The 17,609-nt window shown below is 40.4% G+C and overlaps 1 protein-coding gene and 1 non-coding gene across 2 annotated transcripts; one reads left to right on the forward strand and one right to left on the reverse strand.

Annotated features, from left to right (window-relative positions):
- Positions 1-6,904: 6,904 nt before the first annotated feature.
- Positions 6,905-6,977, reverse strand: trnak-cuu. Its single transcript has one exon. It is a non-coding gene; the product is annotated as a tRNA-Lys (tRNA).
- A 50-nt stretch (positions 6,978-7,027) lies between these two features.
- Positions 7,028-17,476, forward strand: LOC124882358 (26S proteasome regulatory subunit 4). The gene is made up of 11 exons (XM_047388697.1): positions 7,028-7,090; positions 7,582-7,635; positions 8,586-8,682; positions 8,915-9,039; positions 9,119-9,304; positions 9,462-9,590; positions 11,308-11,404; positions 12,799-12,988; positions 15,500-15,651; positions 16,218-16,372; positions 17,131-17,476. The coding sequence occupies exons 1-11, from the start codon at positions 7,088-7,090 to the stop codon at positions 17,263-17,265; spliced, it is 1,323 nt and encodes a 440-aa protein (XP_047244653.1). The 5' UTR covers positions 7,028-7,087; the 3' UTR covers positions 17,266-17,476.
- The last annotated feature ends 133 nt before the right edge of the window (positions 17,477-17,609 follow it).

Consider the following 17,609-nt stretch of genomic DNA (forward strand, 5'->3'; position numbering starts at 1 on the left):
CCAAGCTTGTAGATACCTTAACGTTTTTTTTTATTTTGTCAAATCTTCACAGAATGCATTGAAACTGCATTTCTGAGAAAATTGTTTTCTTCCTGTCACTCTTCCACAAAGACCATAGTCCTGTTGACAGACTCACCCACCCGAGCTGTAAATCTCTGCAGTTCCTCCAGAGTTACCTTGCATGTTCAATGATTAATTCTCTCCCTGTCAGTAAAGGTGGACAGGCATGTGATGGTAGGTTTGAAGCTGTGCAATAGTCTGCTTTCAAAACATGGACTTAACAGTGGGCAGAGAGATGTTCAAAGCTTGAGATGTTGTTTTATAACCTAACCTTGTTTTAAACGTTTCCACAGCTTTATCCATCCCTGCACAGTTCTTGACTACATTGTGTTGGTCTATCGCATAAAAACCCAATGAAATACGTTAGGTGTATTAAGATTGTGTTTTATTCCAGGTCGGCTTTACGCAGGGGCAATTATTTTGATGTTAAAATCTGAAGAAGAAAAAAAAAAAGCATGACCACAATCATTTTTTTGAATGTCTTGTAACTCCCACAATAAAGCGTTAAAAATAGAAACAAACATACAGTATTTTATGATAACAGCATGCTGGCCGAAACTCTATTCTGTGAGTCACTTTTGCTCAAGGAGCTCTTTCCATGCAAACATTTCTACTTCAACAGTTGAGGAATCATTTTGCTTGGTGGTTAACAATACAGGCTGATATATGTTGAAGGCTAAATATAATGCTCTATGATATAGAGCCGCAAACAAAAAAGATGCTTAGATAAGAAAATGTTACTGAGCTGTCTGTTTGATTAGCTTAATAATAGACTCAGTGTTAACATTAACTACCTAAAGTAAGTTGGTGATTTGAAATGAAAGGCAGGTCTTATGTTGAGCTACACGACAGTGTGGTGAGTTATATCGATATTGGTAATGGTTTATTATTAGTGTAATGTTTCAACTCTGTCATAAAACAGTTAAAAAATGTATACTGTTTTCTCAGCTGATTCAATGAGTCTCTTTTGATGACGATGCATAGCAGAACATTGACTTATTTCATTTACAGATTTTGCAGCATGATGCCAAGAAAAAAAGGTTAAAACCGCATAAATACATTCTGTTTTTTAATCTGAATTTTATAAATAAATTTGCCAATGGGTGCCCTTTTCTTGGCTTGAGCACCTGCTTCCAAAAATGTCTGTGCATGTTTTGACCAGCACCAGATAGATTTGGCATATGGTGCTGGTCTGGTTTTAGCTTTTTGGATATCTTTTGTATTTCCCCCTTTTAAGGCTGCACCTCAGTGTATATTAGATGAACTCTGAACAGCATATTGAGAGTTTACAACTGACCAAAATAATTTCACAGTGATAGTTGATTAACCAATGACCATCAGTGATTGATGATGTCAAGTTCAACAGATTCTCTTTTTCAAAATAAATGAACTATTGATATGAGTAAAAAGACTCAACATTTTGAGATTTTGAGATGTGTAGGTTTTTACTTTTCTGCCACACATTCTATTTTCATTGAAGTTTCTCATGAATAATTACTAAAAACCCTCTAAACCCTCTATAACATCCCGCCCGAAGCTATTTTTTTTCCAGCCAAACATGTTCAAAAGAAGCCCAACTTGGGGGAAACCAGTCCAGTCTGACAAATTTCACATCACTACACAGTTTACCCCGATTCCATAAAGAAAAAACACTGATCAAAAACAACATTAAACATGCTGGAACATAATGTGCACGCATGATGCCCCCTTCACATTTCTGTCTGCCCCCTCGTATATACATGCCTAAAACCGGTCCTGGTTTTACTCAACATACTGTGCACGAAAGGTACTTCTGCAGAAACATTTAATTAGAATGGGTAGAAAATGTTGTTGCGTTATGTGCATAAGTGTGACAGTGCAGGCTTATCAGGAAACAAGCAAGTAAATCAAGACTGTGACAAATGCTCCAACACAGTCATATGCAGAGTGAAGTTAGCCTGTGCTAAGGAGAAAAATCAAATACACACAATGATGTTTCAGCATGTTATAGCTGAGTCCCCAGATGCTGTGCAGCACTGCTGTTTTCACCAATGCTAACATTCTTTACAACACATGGTAAGTCATAATCGGGTTTTAACAAGCAGCCATGTGTTGCATTATTGCACTGCTGATTAACTGTATCACTGTTTGCCTCATTAGCAATAAGAAACAGTGTTAGATTGCCTTACAGGGAGACTGTAAAATAAAAAGGTGATATGATGATGTCATCCTACTACAGCTGAGCAAAAATTGATCACTATATCAATAAATAAATTAAAACAAATAAAAAACAGACATATGATCACGCCCCTGCATGCATACACTGTAGTAAAGTATTTACAAGGTAAATATGAATCAAATTAGCTATAGTTTAGATCGCTGTTCCATGTGTGAACCTTTAATGAGATGCACATTGCAAGAAGTGTAAACAGCTCATTTATTACAGCAGCTATAACAAGATTTCAAACACACAGCAGCCCTATTTTTAGTTAGGGTTGGTCTGAAAATCCTTCTTTACCTCTTGGAATTCTGACTTTATTGGTTGCCCACTGCTTATTTTTCCAGCTTGGAACTTAGAAAATCTTATTTAAAACATGCTGTGATAATCGATTAAAATGCTTTTTTGTTTCATTCTTTTGTAGAAAAGCAGAATAAATATGGAAAAGTCCAACTCCTGTTTTCATACTGTTTTAAAATGCAGTGAAAGTACATTAAATACTTGTAAAGATTCGTGCTAAATAAGTTGGTATTTGTTCTAAAAAGTTAGAGAACTCCGAACATTTTGCCTCCTCACATGGTAGGAATTTAAAAGAATGAGTGAAGTCCATGTTTTCTAGATGTCAAACTGTTAGAAAAGCCAGAGGAGCTGCAACAAAGTACTGATTGTGACATTTTGGGCCAATTATTTCATCAGTTGACTCTGATTGAATATTTTGTCACCCACTGACCACTAAAACCAGGCACTAGCCCAGCAATGACAAAGCGGGTACAGAAAATAAATAAATGGTTTGCATTATTTTCTCCTCAACATTGAATGATTTCTTATTATTTTCATTTAGTTAATCTAAAAAAACTTTATTATACTGGGGACCTGTCCAGGGTGTACGCCACCTCCCTCCCATAGACTGCTGGAGATAGGCACCAGCTTCCCCATGGCCCGCTATCAGAATCAGAATCAGAATCAGCTTTATTGCCAAGTTCGTACATACAAACAAGGAATTTGACTCCGGTACACTTTGCTCTTTGGTTTTATTTTTGCATTACAGAATATACATATATACAATGTACAATATACACATATATAATAAAAAGGTGCATTTGCAACATCTGTATGCTGTTGTTCTGTACTCTATTGAATGTTCAACAGAGAAACAGCCTGGGGGAAGAAACTGTCTCTGTGGCGGCTGGTTTTGGCGAACAATGTTCTGTAGCGGCGGCCTGAAGGTAAAACTCTAAACAGTTTATGTGCAGGGTGTGTGGGGTCTGCAGAGATTTTAGCAGCTCTTTTCCTGACCCTAGACCTGTATAAGTCCTGGATGGAGGGAAGGTCAGCTCTGATTATTCTCTCTGCAGTCCTGATTATTCGTTGCAGTCTGGACCTGTCCTGTTTTGTTGATGAGCCAAACCACACTGAGCTGGATGAAGACAGGACAGACTGAATGATGGCAGTGTAGAAGATGACCAGCAGCTCCTGTGGAAGGTTGAAATTCTCGAGTTGCCGCAGGAAGTACAGTCTCTGCCGGGCCTTCTTTTGAACAGCGTCTATGTGTGAAGACCATCTCAGGTCCTCAGAGATGGTGGTTCCTAAGAACCTGAAGTGGCCGATACAGTGTTGTTGAGGATGGTGAGGGGGGTGTATGGGGGTGGTGTTCTCTGAAAGTCCACCACCATTTCCACAGTCTTGAGTGGGTTGAGTTCAAGGTAGTTCTGACCGCACCAGTGTACCAGCCGATTCACTTGCTGTCTGTATGCAGACTCATCACCGTCCTGGACCAGTCCAATGACAGTGGTGTTGTCTGCAAACTTAAGGAGTTTCACGGACGAGTCCGATGAGGTGCAGTCATTTGTGTACAGAGAGAAGAGGAGTGGGGATAGAACACACCCCTGGGGGGCACCAGTACTTATTGATCTGGATCAGGAGAAGATGCTCCCCAGTCTCACCTGCTGCTGTCGGTCCATCAGGAAGCTGTTTATCCACTGACAGGTGGAGAATGGGACGTTGAGCTGTGTGAGCTTCTGGTGGAGGATGTCTGGTATGATGGTGTTGAAGGCCGAGCTGAAGTCTACAAACAGGATCCTGGCGTACGTCCCTGGGTGGTCGAGGTGTTGCAGGATGAAGTGTAGACCTAAGTTAACAGCATCATCTGCCGACCTGTTTGCTCGGTAAGCAAACTGCAGGGGGTCCAGCAGGGGGCCTGTGATGTATTTCAGGTGCTTCAACACCAGCCGCTCAAAGGATTTCATGACCACAGACGTCAGGGCTACAGGTCTGTAGTCATTTAATCCTACGATGGTGGGTTTCTTGGGAACCGGGATGATGGTGGATCGTTTGAGGCAGGAGGGGACCTCACATTTCTCCTGTGACTTGTTGAAGATCCTTGTGAAGAGCGGAGCGAGTTGATGTGCGCAGGCTTTCAGACATGATGGGGAGACGTTATCAGGTCCTCCAGCTTTCTTTGTTTTCATGCGCTGAAAGAGCCTGTTGACATCTTCGTCGGAGATCTTTCGTGCAGGCAGAGGATCTGAAGGTAGGGGGTTGGTAGCTTTGTGGGAAGAACTTGTTCCTGAATGGGATGTGGAGGAGATGATTTGAGGCGTGAACGGCTTCCTGTCATGTCTGCAGTAGAAGCCATTCAGACAGTTGGCCAGGAGACGACTCTGTTCACGATGGGTGGGGGGGCTCTTGTAGGCAGTCAGGTTTCTCAGACCAGTCTATACAGCTGAAGTAAGTGTCACCAGTAGAAAGGCTGTTCTTCAGCTTCTCACTGTAGCTTCTCTTAGCTGCTTTGATCTCTTTTGTTAGTCTGTTCCTGGTCTGCCTGTACCGCGCCCAATCTCCACTGCTGTGAGCTTCTTCCTTTTCCCTGCGCAGATTCCCGAGGTGTGGAGTAAACCGTGGCTTATTGTTCCCAAAGGTGCAGAAGGTCTTGGTCTGCATGTGTACACATGTCCTCACAGAAACTGATGTATGATGTCACCACATCAGTTAGTTGGTTTAAGTCAGTGGCTGAAGTTTCAAAAACAGTCCAGTCTGTGCATTCAAAGCAGGACTGTAGCATCTGCTTTGATTCCTCAGTCCACTTCTTAACAGTGTGAACCTTGGGTTTGGAAGCTCTTAGTCTCTGTCTTTAGGTTGGGATGAGGTGGATAAGAGAATGATCCGAAAAACCCAGAGCAGCCCTGGTAACAGCATGATATGAGTCCTTTAAAGCTGTGTAACAATGGTCCAGTGTGTTTTTGTCTCTGGTGGGACACTTAATATGCTGTCTGTATTTGGGGAGTTCATTGGAGAGGTTTTCTCTGTTAAAATCTCCCAGTATTATGATGAAAGAGTCCGTGTGTTTTTTCGTGTGTTTTTTCTCCAAGTCTGTAATCAGCTCAGCGAGATGTTTTTCCGCGGCAGAAGTGCAGCCATGCAGTGGAAAATATGAGCCGATTATTATAAACGAGGAAAATTCTCTCTGTGAATAAAACAGTTTACAGATTATGGAAAATGACTCCAGATCCGGGCTACATGTTTTTCCCAGCACTTTTACGTCTCTGCACCAACCTTCATTTATATAAAAGCAGATTCCGCCTCCTCGCCTCTTCCCCGATAGCTCCGCGCTGCGATCCGCTCTGAGCAGCTGGAAGTCCGGCATCAGCAGTGCGCGGTCCAGGATGTTTTCACTCAGCCATGTCTCGGTGAAGCAGAGAACCGCTAATCCGCGGAGGTCCGTGTTTTTACCGGTGAGAAGAAGCAGCTCGTCCATCTTGTTGTTGAGAGAGCGGACATTTGCCAGGTGGATTGAAGGCAGTGGTGTGCGAAGTCCTCTTTTGCGGAGCTTTACCAGCACGCCAGCACACTTTCCCCTCCGCCGCTTAAACAGGATTTTAATTTTGGTTACTTTAAGGTACGTTTATAAGTGTAGCTGGTTACCAGTAGCTACTATAAATGTTAGAAAAGCTTCATGGGTTGTCGGAATAAAATGAGTTATGAAGAAATGTTACGCCTACCCATTGAGTTCTTAGCAACTCCGCACAAAAAGAAGAAGAGGGGATTTCTTATAAAATTTACAATTAATATTTAAGGAAAGACACACATTCTCACATGCTCTGGATTTGGATGTCTGGAGGTTCTTTACTTAGGATTCAGAACTGGGTTGTTAGTACAAAGAGAGCACATTCAAATCAAACTATTATTAAATTATTTTGGTAATTTATAAAAAGGGAATCCTTTTAGTAATGTGCCCTGACCTAAAACAAGAAAGTTTTAGTACGATTAATGTTAAATAGTCAGAAGGAATGTCTTATATAGTTTATGTTTACATCTGGTTTAAACTGGAAAATATCTGCGATGCAAAAACTAGATTAAAGGTTGTGATTGTATAAAATAATGGAAACATCTCATTTTGAATTGGATTAAAACTTCAGAGCCTGTGTGGTGGTACACATAAGTGGGAATCCAACAAATGTATTAATAATTACTATTATATTTAAAAAGAGAAGTTTCACTATTGCTGTCTGGCCAACCATGCTATGGACTTAAACAATGATTGGTGTATAGTTGCATATTTTTTTATCCTGGTAGCTGTTTGTAAGCTGTCGTCTCAACCAGTCAATTCCGTCACGACTGACTAATGAAGAGAAGGAAAAATAAAAACTGCGCCCAACGTGGGGCTCGAACCCACGACCCTGAGATTAAGAGTCTCATGCTCTACCGACTGAGCTAGCCGGGCTGCGAGCTTATATGTCATAAGCAAAAAATCAAGCGACCATGCGCCACTGTGCTTTTGTGCCCTATATTGTTGCCGTATGACGTGACGTCACATTCAGTCGACCAGTAGCGATGGTAAGTGAGCAAGCAATTTTTACTGCGTGTAATAAATATATCATTTTTTTTAATTAGAGCTCATTTTCATGAATATGGTTCCACTAATAGCATCACAAATTACAGCGCGTAGTAGCCATTTCTGGTTCTGTGTTATATTTGCAAAGTAGCAAGACAGGTTAAAGGCAGCTTACGATCCTTTAGCCTAAAGCTAGCAACATTAGCTTATTCTCAGCTACCAGTGTTCGTGTTTCTTCTTTCATTTACCAAGTTATTCTTTTTGGGAATACAGCCGTAGGCTGTTCTTCTGTTTCTATCTTTATACATTTTCTTTTCAGTGGGTGTCTCTGATATTTTTATAGTTCGATTTTACAAATGAAAAGCTAAAGGATCGCCTGTCGACTTGGCGACGAGCTCGGAAAACCATGTTTGTGGAAAAAAAACAAATACTATCGTGAGGATTCTGTCTTATCTCATTTATTGTTTTTACTGAAACCTGTTTGTGTTCCTAGGGTCAAAGTCAGAGTGGAGGCCACGGTCCAGGAGGAGGCAAGAAGGACGACAAGGTGACTGTTTGCCACCAGCTTTAGGAGCAGCAATACAGCTGAAAACAAAACACGTTAAATTAATTGCCAGTTCTGATAGTTTGACGTCACAGTTATGGTTAGAACACAGTTTGTAAAAAAAAATTGAGAATTTTAATTAATAAAGATTTTAATTTTGTATAATATTTTTAAGTAAATTGTCACTAAAATAGTTATCAGACTGGCAGAATATTACAGATGCCTAAATTAAAATATTTTCAAAGTAAATTCATTTCTGCTATTTAATTAAAAGAATGGAACTCGTATATTGTTAGGATTCCTGACAAACACTTTGATAAATTTCAGCAGTTTAATTCTGTTAATTTGATGGCTTATAGCTAATGAAAACCTAAAAATAGACTTTCACAAAAAATGGAAACAGAATATTACCCAAAGCCAACACAATACACAGATTTGGGCCCTCAGAAAAGTATCTGCATGTAATGTGCATTATGTGTACTCCATAACACTTTGCTGGCCAGTCGAGCACAGCGATACCATTTTTTTAAATTTGAACCTCTATAAGAATACGAAATATATTTAAGGACAAAACTAAGAAAAACGTGTAAATATAATGGCATTAAGCTCAAATCTCCTCAGCATCGATTTAAAAGCTCAAAGATATAAGGGCTGTTGATTTCCAGTCTTTCAGCAGGATATTCATTGCAAAAGGTGCAGAATAAACAGAACCTTCTATATAGAGTCTTGATCATTGTACTGGTACTACAAAAGTGGTTGCAGTGCCTCACAGTGGATAAACACCCCTGCCCCCCTTCATAAATAAAGATTTATGAAAGTCTTGTGAAGAGTTTCAACTTCTTGTGAGGTTTCAATTAAGACATGACTGCTTCAGAGTTTAGTACTATTTGCTTTTTGGCAAGTCTTAACATTGTTCTTTTTTTATGTTCATCGTCCATCTTTCCTATTTCAAGGATAAGAAGAAGAAGTATGAACCTCCCATTCCCACCAGAGTGGGCAAGAAGAAGAAGAAGACAAAGGGCCCCGATGCTGCTAGCAAACTTCCACTTGGTAAAGAAGTGAAAAACCTAAACAGTTCCTTATCTGGCAATATGTCCCTTTTTCATTTTCTGTATAAAAACCTCTCATCAGCTTTGGAACGGTAGAAATCCTGCAGGTGAGGTTAATTGGGACAATGAATTCCAAACTATCCAGCCATGTAAAGGGGAGGAGCTGCACTTAATTATTTGAACTTATCTGTTTTATGTACAGTTTACATATAGCAGGCCTGTCTGTTTTTCAGTCACACCTCACACTCAGTGCCGTTTGAAGCTGCTGAAGCAGGAACGGATCAAAGACTACCTGCTGATGGAGGAGGAGTTCATCAGGAACCAGGAGCAGATGAAGCCTCTAGAAGAGAAACAGGAGGTTCGCCTTGATTCTGATACTCGGTCGCTCTCCGCCTTCTGGCGATATGTGTGTAAATGTTTCCTTTTTACTTTAACAGGAGGAAAGGTCAAAGGTGGACGACCTGCGAGGAACCCCCATGTCAGTAGGCACTCTGGAAGAAATCATAGACGACAACCACGCTATTGTTTCCACGTCGGTGGGATCAGAGCATTACGTCAGCATCCTGTCCTTCGTGGACAAAGATCTTCTGGAGCCAGGCTGCTCTGTTCTGCTCAACCACAAGGTAAAGTGTGGGCAAACCTTCAATTAGAAATAATGAAGTACCTAAAAACAGTGTTTCTGGCTCAGCTACACCATTGCTGGACTTTTAAGTAAAAAAAAAAAAAGATCCATGTTTCCAACTTAGTGTAGAAATAGACTTCCTTTGTGTTTGATTGCAGGTTCATGCTGTGATTGGGGTACTGATGGATGACACGGACCCCTTAGTGACAGTGATGAAAGTGGAAAAAGCTCCCCAAGAAACCTACGCTGATATAGGCGGACTGGACAATCAGATCCAGGAGATTAAGGTGCATCGTGACAAATGAAACTGAAATACTTCTGTGCAATAATAGGTTAAAATAAGTTTTATTGTTACTTCCTGTTGAAGCCTTTTGGTAGACTCCCTGCATTTAAACGGAAAAGAAACAAAACTGCTATGTTGATATTGAATTCAGTTTGTAGCATTTAGCTTATCCTGATTCTACTCTTATTGTTCGATGGCTTAGTAACAAAAGCTTTATCTTAAATGATAGCATAACATTTCATAAGCATGACTGCATTCAGTTTACTGAGACTTGGCTTGATGGAATGTTTAACTGGAGCCAAATTGTTCCAGTTAAACAGAGAATTATTGTAATTTAAAATACTACTTATTGTTTTTAAAGCTTTAAATGGACCTGGCCCCTTTTTTATGTTTCTGAGATGCTCACTGAATACAGTCCAAAAAGACCTGTAATGTCTGTTGGGTCAGTGTGTTCTTGTTGTACCCAGAATCCGCTGTAGATCAACTCCTGGTTCTTTAAAGCATTAAGGTCTTGTTCTCTGGAATTGTCCCAGAAGACGTCTGGTCAGAAACAGGGCAGAGATGGTGACTGGAGTTTGAGGCTCAGACTCACTTAACTGCTAAAAACGAAGCATTCGGACTCAACCCAGACTGTAGCCCTAAAGACTTCCTGTTCTGAAATTTAAATCAAATTAGCAGTTCTCATCTCCTGTAATGAAGAGTGAAATGAAGCCAGTAAGTGAGCTACAGACTCCAGCTGCTGCACCTGCTTTACTGTGAAAGGATGAGCTTAATTATGGGATGTTAATGGCTCATAACAATCCGTTCATGTTAGCTGTAGCTTCGTAATAATGACCACATGAATGTCTCTGCAAATGATCACTGTATGAAATGACTTTGGATCATTTCAGAACAAAATAAACCTAATTTACCTTTGACATTTTCTGGCTGCAAAGCTAGCTGCGTCATTACAAGGACACTTGAGCTAAATGTTTTCAAAATTAAAGCACTTCCTGTTCTGTTTATCTGGAAGTTAAACACTCATTACACTTTGTCTCGTTCATTATGTTGTAATTTATATCTTAAATTTGAACTTCTGTTTACTGTTTAGAAGAAAGGTTTTGAATGTGGATTTAGAAAATGGTTTTGCTAATATTTATTATTCTCCAGCTCAGAGTGAGGAGAAGAAAACCCTCCAAACCCTGTTTAGAATAATGAAGGAGTGGACAATATGAAGACAGGTATAAACAGGTGTTAATGTAGATATTACAAAGACAAATGTAAGAAAACTGAAAGATAATTATCAACTGTTCATGTTTTGATTCCTAACCTACAGCGATGCAGTGTTCGAGGTGCGCTACATGTCATGGATTTGAAAAGAAAATGTTTATTTCAGTCATTAGAGAATTGACTTGGAGTGAAAGACTTGAGATTTGACTTGGACTTGACCTTCAAATGACTTGTGAACTTATCTCTACAGTATATTGCTTTAAAAAAAAACTCAAACATATTTTCTGAATCTTTTAGCCAGGCTTATGTATTTTGTTTGGAAAATTTTATTTTCCTCGTTATGTTTAATTTATATATGTTTTTCCCATTTCTTTCCGTGTATACTTTGGATGCTATAGATTTGCTGGACTCGTTGTTTTTAATAAATTTTTTTCCATATATTTAGTTTTGTATGAAATGTGCTCTGTAAATGAAACTGACTTGACTTTACGCTCTCCTGCGGCTGCTGTTAGGAGTCTGTGGAGTTGCCGCTCACACATCCTGAATACTACGAGGAGATGGGCATTAAGCCTCCCAAAGGAGTCATCTTATATGGGCCTCCTGGAACAGGTTAGTTCCAAAAACTGTAACCTTAACGGAAGTGATTTTTGTTGTTGTTGGCACAACCAACCAGCACACCATGGTTTGAAGAAGCATTTACTTCACCATTCTGTATCTGAATATCAGTCCAGATTCTTTTATTTATTATACATTGTGACTGATTTAAATATAACCCTATAAAGCAAGGTCTCTTGGCCTCTTGAGTAATAAAGCCTTGAATGATTTTCTAAACTTGTTACTTTGAGTAAAAACGGTCACAATAGTAATCATGGGTGGCCAAGCTGGTTCCTTGCATGTTTTATATGATCCCCTGGTTTAACACAGCAGTATCAAAAGGATGGGTCATTATGAAGCCTCATCAGAGCTTTATTACATGCTGAAGAGTTGATGCAGCCATTAATTCAGCAGTGTTGTTGGAGCAGGAACCCATCTAACACACGTAGGACCCTGACTCTTAAGGACTGGAGTTGGCCACCCCTTGCAAGAGTTAACTTTCTTTTTCATCAAATGGTGTTTCCAGATAAAGGTTTTGGCCTGACTAATGAATCCCATCATTGGGACCTTTTTAAAGGGCACTGCAACATGAAAGGCTGCAGTGTTATCAGCCCCCTGCAGGTTTGCAGATCACAGCACGCACAGTGATTGACTGAAAACACATTTTCAACAAGAAGCAACAACAGAAAAATGTAACTTTTGATATTTTGATGAAGGTCTGAATATGTGATTTATTAATTAAAATAAATGTTTCTAGAGGTGCCACCTTAAGAGTAACTTTTGTAATCCTTAAAGATGCCAGTGGTGACATGCTTTACTGTGTGATAACATGGTGGATTTCACATTAAAGCAGCTTCTTTAAGAGCTGATCTTTAAGTGTTGCAAGCCGTTTTAGCCGCGTATTGATAAAACTATGCAGCCTAACTCAATGTATATTAATAGTTTCTTGTAAAAGTATTTGAACCACAAACTTTAATGTATTTGAATGGTTTTGTATGTAGTAGTCCTACACAGTACTGTATAACTGCAAAGTGGAACAAAGGCTATGCATTTTTTTTTTTTTATACATATACAAATGAAAAAGACGAGGGGCACATTTGTATTCCATCCTTGAGTCAATACTTTATAGAACCGCCTTTTGCTGCATTTACAGCTGCAGGTCTCTACCATGATTGTTCTGTATTTGGCTCCATCCATCCCATCATCGGCTCCCATCAATATGCTAAAGAAAAGCATGATTCTGCCACTACCGTGTTTCTCAGCTGTTAAGTTTGCAGGTGTGCCGTACAGTCCCAATAAGACGCATTGAGGTTTATGGCTGTAATGTGACAGAATGAAAAGGTTGAAGGAGTGAGCAATCTTTTGGGAAAGGGAGTCAGTGTTTAAAATCTCTGTCCTGCGTATCCCAGGGAAGACTCTACTTGCCAAGGCCGTGGCCAATCAGACGTCAGCCACATTCCTGCGTGTGGTGGGCTCGGAGCTGATCCAGAAGTACCTCGGAGACGGACCCAAGCTGGTGCGAGAGCTCTTCAGGGTGGCGGAGGAGCATGCTCCATCCATCGTGTTCATCGACGAGATCGATGCCATCGGCACTAAGAGGTACACAGAGTTCTGACTCAGACTTGGAGATGGAGAGCATCAGAGCAGGGATAATGAATCACCTGCAGTGTTGAGTTGAACGCTGATGCCAAGGTGCTGGATTGGTGTCATCACGAGCTGTGATGACACCAATGTTGTATTTCTAGCTAATTCTTTACAGGACAAGGTGATATACTGCATTTTTTTCATAGTCTTGTTGAAAAAATTTTAATGTAGAATGCAACATCTGCTCAAAACTTTAGTATCCCATTCAGACTCTCAGTTTTGTGGCCTCAGTTCTCTTGGATCATGTATAATGTAAGTACTTGTCTTGAGTAGATATAGAGGTGCAGAAGGCAGCTGAAAGGGGCAGAATATTGACGGTTTCTCATAGTCAAGTCAAGTTTATTTATATAGCGCTTTTCAGCAACAAGGCACTCAAGGCGCTGTACATCTGGAAAACATTACAATGATACAGAAAATCTAACAACAGAGGTAATTTAATAAAATAAAATAAAGAGAATAGAATGATGGATAAGAAAATGAAAGGAAAACTGGACTGAATATGCAACTAATCATGCCTAAATGGCACAGTCAAAGGCCACTCTAAACAAATAAGTTTTTTATCTTGATTTAAAGCATCTTAGGGTTTCGGCGCTTTTACAGTTTTCTGGCAGCTTATTCCAGATTAGTGGAGCATAAGAACTAAAAGCTGCTTCTCCATTTTGGTTCTGGTTCTGGTTCTGCAGAGTAGATTTGAGCCAGAAAACCTGAGAGGTCTGGGTGGTTGATCCACTGACAACAAGTCTGTAATGTATTTTGGTGCTAAGCCATTCAGTGATTTATAGACTAAAATAAGTATTTTAAAGTCTATTCTCTGAGCAACAGGGAGCCAGTGTAGGGACTTTAGAACTGGGCCGATGTGCTCCACTTTCTTAGTTATAGTGAGGACGCGGGCAGCAGCGTTCTGGATCAACTGCAGCTGTCTGACTTTTTAGGCAGACCTGTGAAGACACCGTTGCAGTAATCAATTCTACTAAAGATGAACGCATGAATTAGTTTTTCAAGGTCCTGCTGAGACATTAGTCCTTTAATCCTGGAGATGTTCTTTAGGTGATAGAAGGCCGACCTTGTTACTACCTTTATGTGTCTCTGAAGGTTCAGGTCTGAGTCCATCACTACACCCAGATTTCGAGCCTGACTGGTGGTTTCTAGCTGTATTAACTAAAGCTGTGTGCTAACTTTTGAACACTCTTCCTTTGGTCCAAAGATTATTACTTCAGTTTTGTTTTGATTCAGCTGAAGAAAATTTTGGCCCATCCATGCATTGATTTCTTCTAAGCATTTACCCAGCGCTTGAATGGGTTCATGGTCACCTGGTGACATCGTAACGTATAGCTGTGTGTCGTCTGCATAGTTATGATAACTTACGTTGTTGTTTATTAAAATCTGAGTTAGGGGGAGCATGTAGATATTGAATAGGAGGGGCCCTAAGATGGACCCTTGGGGAACGCCACTTGTGATTTTTGTGGTCTCTGATGTAAAGTTACCTACTGACACAAAAAAAACCCTGTCCTTCAAGTAGGATTTAAACCAGTTGAGTGCTGTACCAGAAAGGACGACCCAGTTTTCCAGGCGCTCTAATAAAATGGAGTGATCAACAGTGTCGAATGCTGCACTAAGGTCCAATAATACCAGCACTGTGGTTCTTCCACAGTCTGCATTTATACAGATGTCATTGAACACCTTGACAAAAGCGATCTCTGTACTGTGGTGAGCAGAAAGCCTGACTGGAAGACATCGAAGCGGTTGGTCATTGTTAGGAAGTTGTTTAACTGCTGAAACACAGCTTTTTCAATAATCTTACTGATGAAGGGGAGGTTTGATATAGGCCTGTAGTTCTGTAGTAGCAGCTTGTCCAAGTTGCTCTTTTTCAATAGAGGTTTGATAATTGCTGTTTTTAGGGCCTGGGGGAAAACACCTGACAAAAGGGACATGTTTATTATTTGAGTTAAATCCGATGTTATTACAGGCAAAGCTTTCTTAAGGAAAGCTGTGGATAAAACATCGAGACAGCAGGAAGAAGAGCTTAGTTGCTGTACAATTTCTTCTAAGATTTTGTAGTTTATTTGGTGAAATTGGGAAATTTTGTCAAAATCAGTTCTAGTTGGAGACAACTTTGGTACTGTAGATGATGTGGATGTACTGACTGCCCCTCTGATCTTTTGGGTTTTTTCAGTGAAGAAGTTAGCAAATTCTAACTGCACGACCCATTAATAGAGAGGCTTTAGCCCGTGATACAGCTGTCCTCTGGTTCGAGTCCCGTTCACGGCGACCTGTGCTGCATGTCTTCTCTCTCTCTTCACCCCATTTCCTGTCTGCCTATGTTCCAAAAATGACTAAATATTTTTGAGCTTTTTAATAATCAGTAAATATTGCTACAAAGTGACTCGCGTGCCTAGTTGTTTCTGACCTCAACAGAATATTGAATCTTGTGTATAGTAAACTGTACTTCCTGTGTGTGTTGTGTAGGTACGACTCAAACTCAGGTGGCGAAAGGGAGATCCAGAGGACCATGCTGGAGCTGCTCAACCAGCTGGATGGCTTCGATTCGCGGGGAGACGTGAAAGTGATCATGGCCACCAATCGGATAGAAACGCTGGACCCGGCCCTCATCAGACCGGGTCAGTCGCTATCCGATTTGCTTTGATGCTGCCTGGATTTGGCTCAGATTCTCTGTGCACCCTCATATCTGCAGTACTGTAAATCTGTCTGGCACTCAGGAAATGGCTTCGTTCTGCTGAGTCATGGCAGTGAGGGGGAAATTGAAATGTCAAGTCTTTTTTTTTTTTTTTTTTCTGCTTTCGGATGTGAATTATAATGCTGTTCCCTTTAGGCACTGCTCTTTAAACAAGGATTGTCACGTGTAGCCGAAATTACATTCATTTGACATTATCAACAGTTCTAGTTCTTTTTGTGGGTACTTTTCTTTAGAGAAGGAAGTATATATATTTTCCTTTGTTTTTAAGCACTCTTGTCAAGAAAGCAGCTCACCTCAGATTCCTTCTTTCTATTAAGAATAACATCCCACAAGAGCTGGAAAACCTGCCTTCTCAAAGGTTTCCTTGAATAATGTGTGCAATCTATTTAATTCCAAAAGACTGAGTGGCACCAAAGCTAGTAGATGCATCATGTACAAAGATGTTAGTAATCTGATATTTTTGTTTTTGTCTCCTTTTGCCCTCCACAGGTAGAATCGACCGAAAGATCGAGTTTCCTCTGCCGGACGAGAAGACTAAAAGAAGAATCTTCCAGATCCACACCAGCCGGATGACGGTGGCGGACGACGTCACCCTGGATGACCTCATTTTGGCAAAAGATGATTTATCGGGAGCAGACATTAAGGTGAGAAGATCTCAAAGATTTGAAATGAATACAAAGGCCTCACATGCTAAACTCAACTCTCAGCATACACTTTGGTCTTGTTGTACTGCTGCCAATTAAAAGACCAACACAAGTTAGTGCATACTTATCAGGTAAAAAGAGGAGGATGTACGTTTCTCAAAAATATTCTACCAATGAAAAGACAAATGTGGCATGCATTTGTGTTCTCTGCCCTTTACTCAATAATCCCTAAATAAAAAGACATGCGAATTGAAAGTCCATCGGGTGTGAATACTTATTCAAGGCACTACAGAGGGCCCAGCTTCAATTTTTAATATGGTTAACATATTAGCGCTACTACTTGGTTGTGTATTTACTGGAACCTTTTTCTGGTCTTTTTAATGTATTTGCGCTTGCTGGTAGTTGTAAGGGTGGCTTTGTAAATAATTTATGTCAGCGGTTAATTAAGTGAAGTGAGCTTTTCATTCAACAGCATCTATTCAGTGGACTCTAGGTCACTGCTTTAGCTTTGCTGCCCTCTTGTGGAATATGGCAGAATTCCACCTAAAGATTTCTGACATATTTTGCCAGTTTCCCTCGTTGAACAGGGAAGCTAATCACACAGGGCTGAACATTGTTGTGTCTGGCGCCCACTTGATTTACAGTGCCACACTCATCTGCCTCCGTTTCCAGCTTATGCAGTACACCTTTTCTACCTAGGTGTAAGAAAAATAAATAATAAGTTTGACATTTCTTCTCTTTTCTCAATTATCCTCCAGGCCATCTGCACAGAAGCAGGCCTCATGGCGCTACGAGAGCGCCGCATGAAAGTCACCAATGAAGACTTCAAAAAGTCTAAGGAGAACGTCCTGTACAAGAAGCAGGAGGGTACACCGGAGGGCCTTTACCTTTAACACTCAAACCTTTTTTTTTTTCTCTCCCCACCACCCATCCCCCACCCAACCCTTCTCCATTTATCAGCGTGTGGAAGAGTGACAGCAGCTAAATTGGCTCCTCAGCGAGAGCTTTGATATATATTTTGTGCATGTCATGTCTTGCTCCATCCCACTTCCCTGTTACCGTTATGTGTTAAAACAGTTAATAAAAGTGATAAATAGAACCAGGCATGGGGTGTTAGTCATCACTTTTAACAGCTTTATTCGCAGGAGCACTTAAGCTCGCAGCACCATCTGGTGACGCTTACTTCCTGCTGGAGTTCTGCATATGGACGACTGCATCATTATGATACCCTCAACTT

This window comes from Girardinichthys multiradiatus, chromosome 15 (genome assembly GCF_021462225.1).
Source record: "Girardinichthys multiradiatus isolate DD_20200921_A chromosome 15, DD_fGirMul_XY1, whole genome shotgun sequence".
Classification (NCBI taxonomy): domain Eukaryota; kingdom Metazoa; phylum Chordata; class Actinopteri; order Cyprinodontiformes; family Goodeidae; genus Girardinichthys; species Girardinichthys multiradiatus.

Coding starts and splice junctions, on each gene's coding strand:
- LOC124882358 (XM_047388697.1), top strand. Junction 11,405..12,798: donor ATATGGGCCTCCTGGAACAG/GTTAGTTCCAAA, acceptor TGCGTATCCCAG/GGAAGACTCTACTTGCCAAG. Junction 12,989..15,499: donor GATGCCATCGGCACTAAGAG/GTACACAGAGTT, acceptor TGTGTTGTGTAG/GTACGACTCAAACTCAGGTG.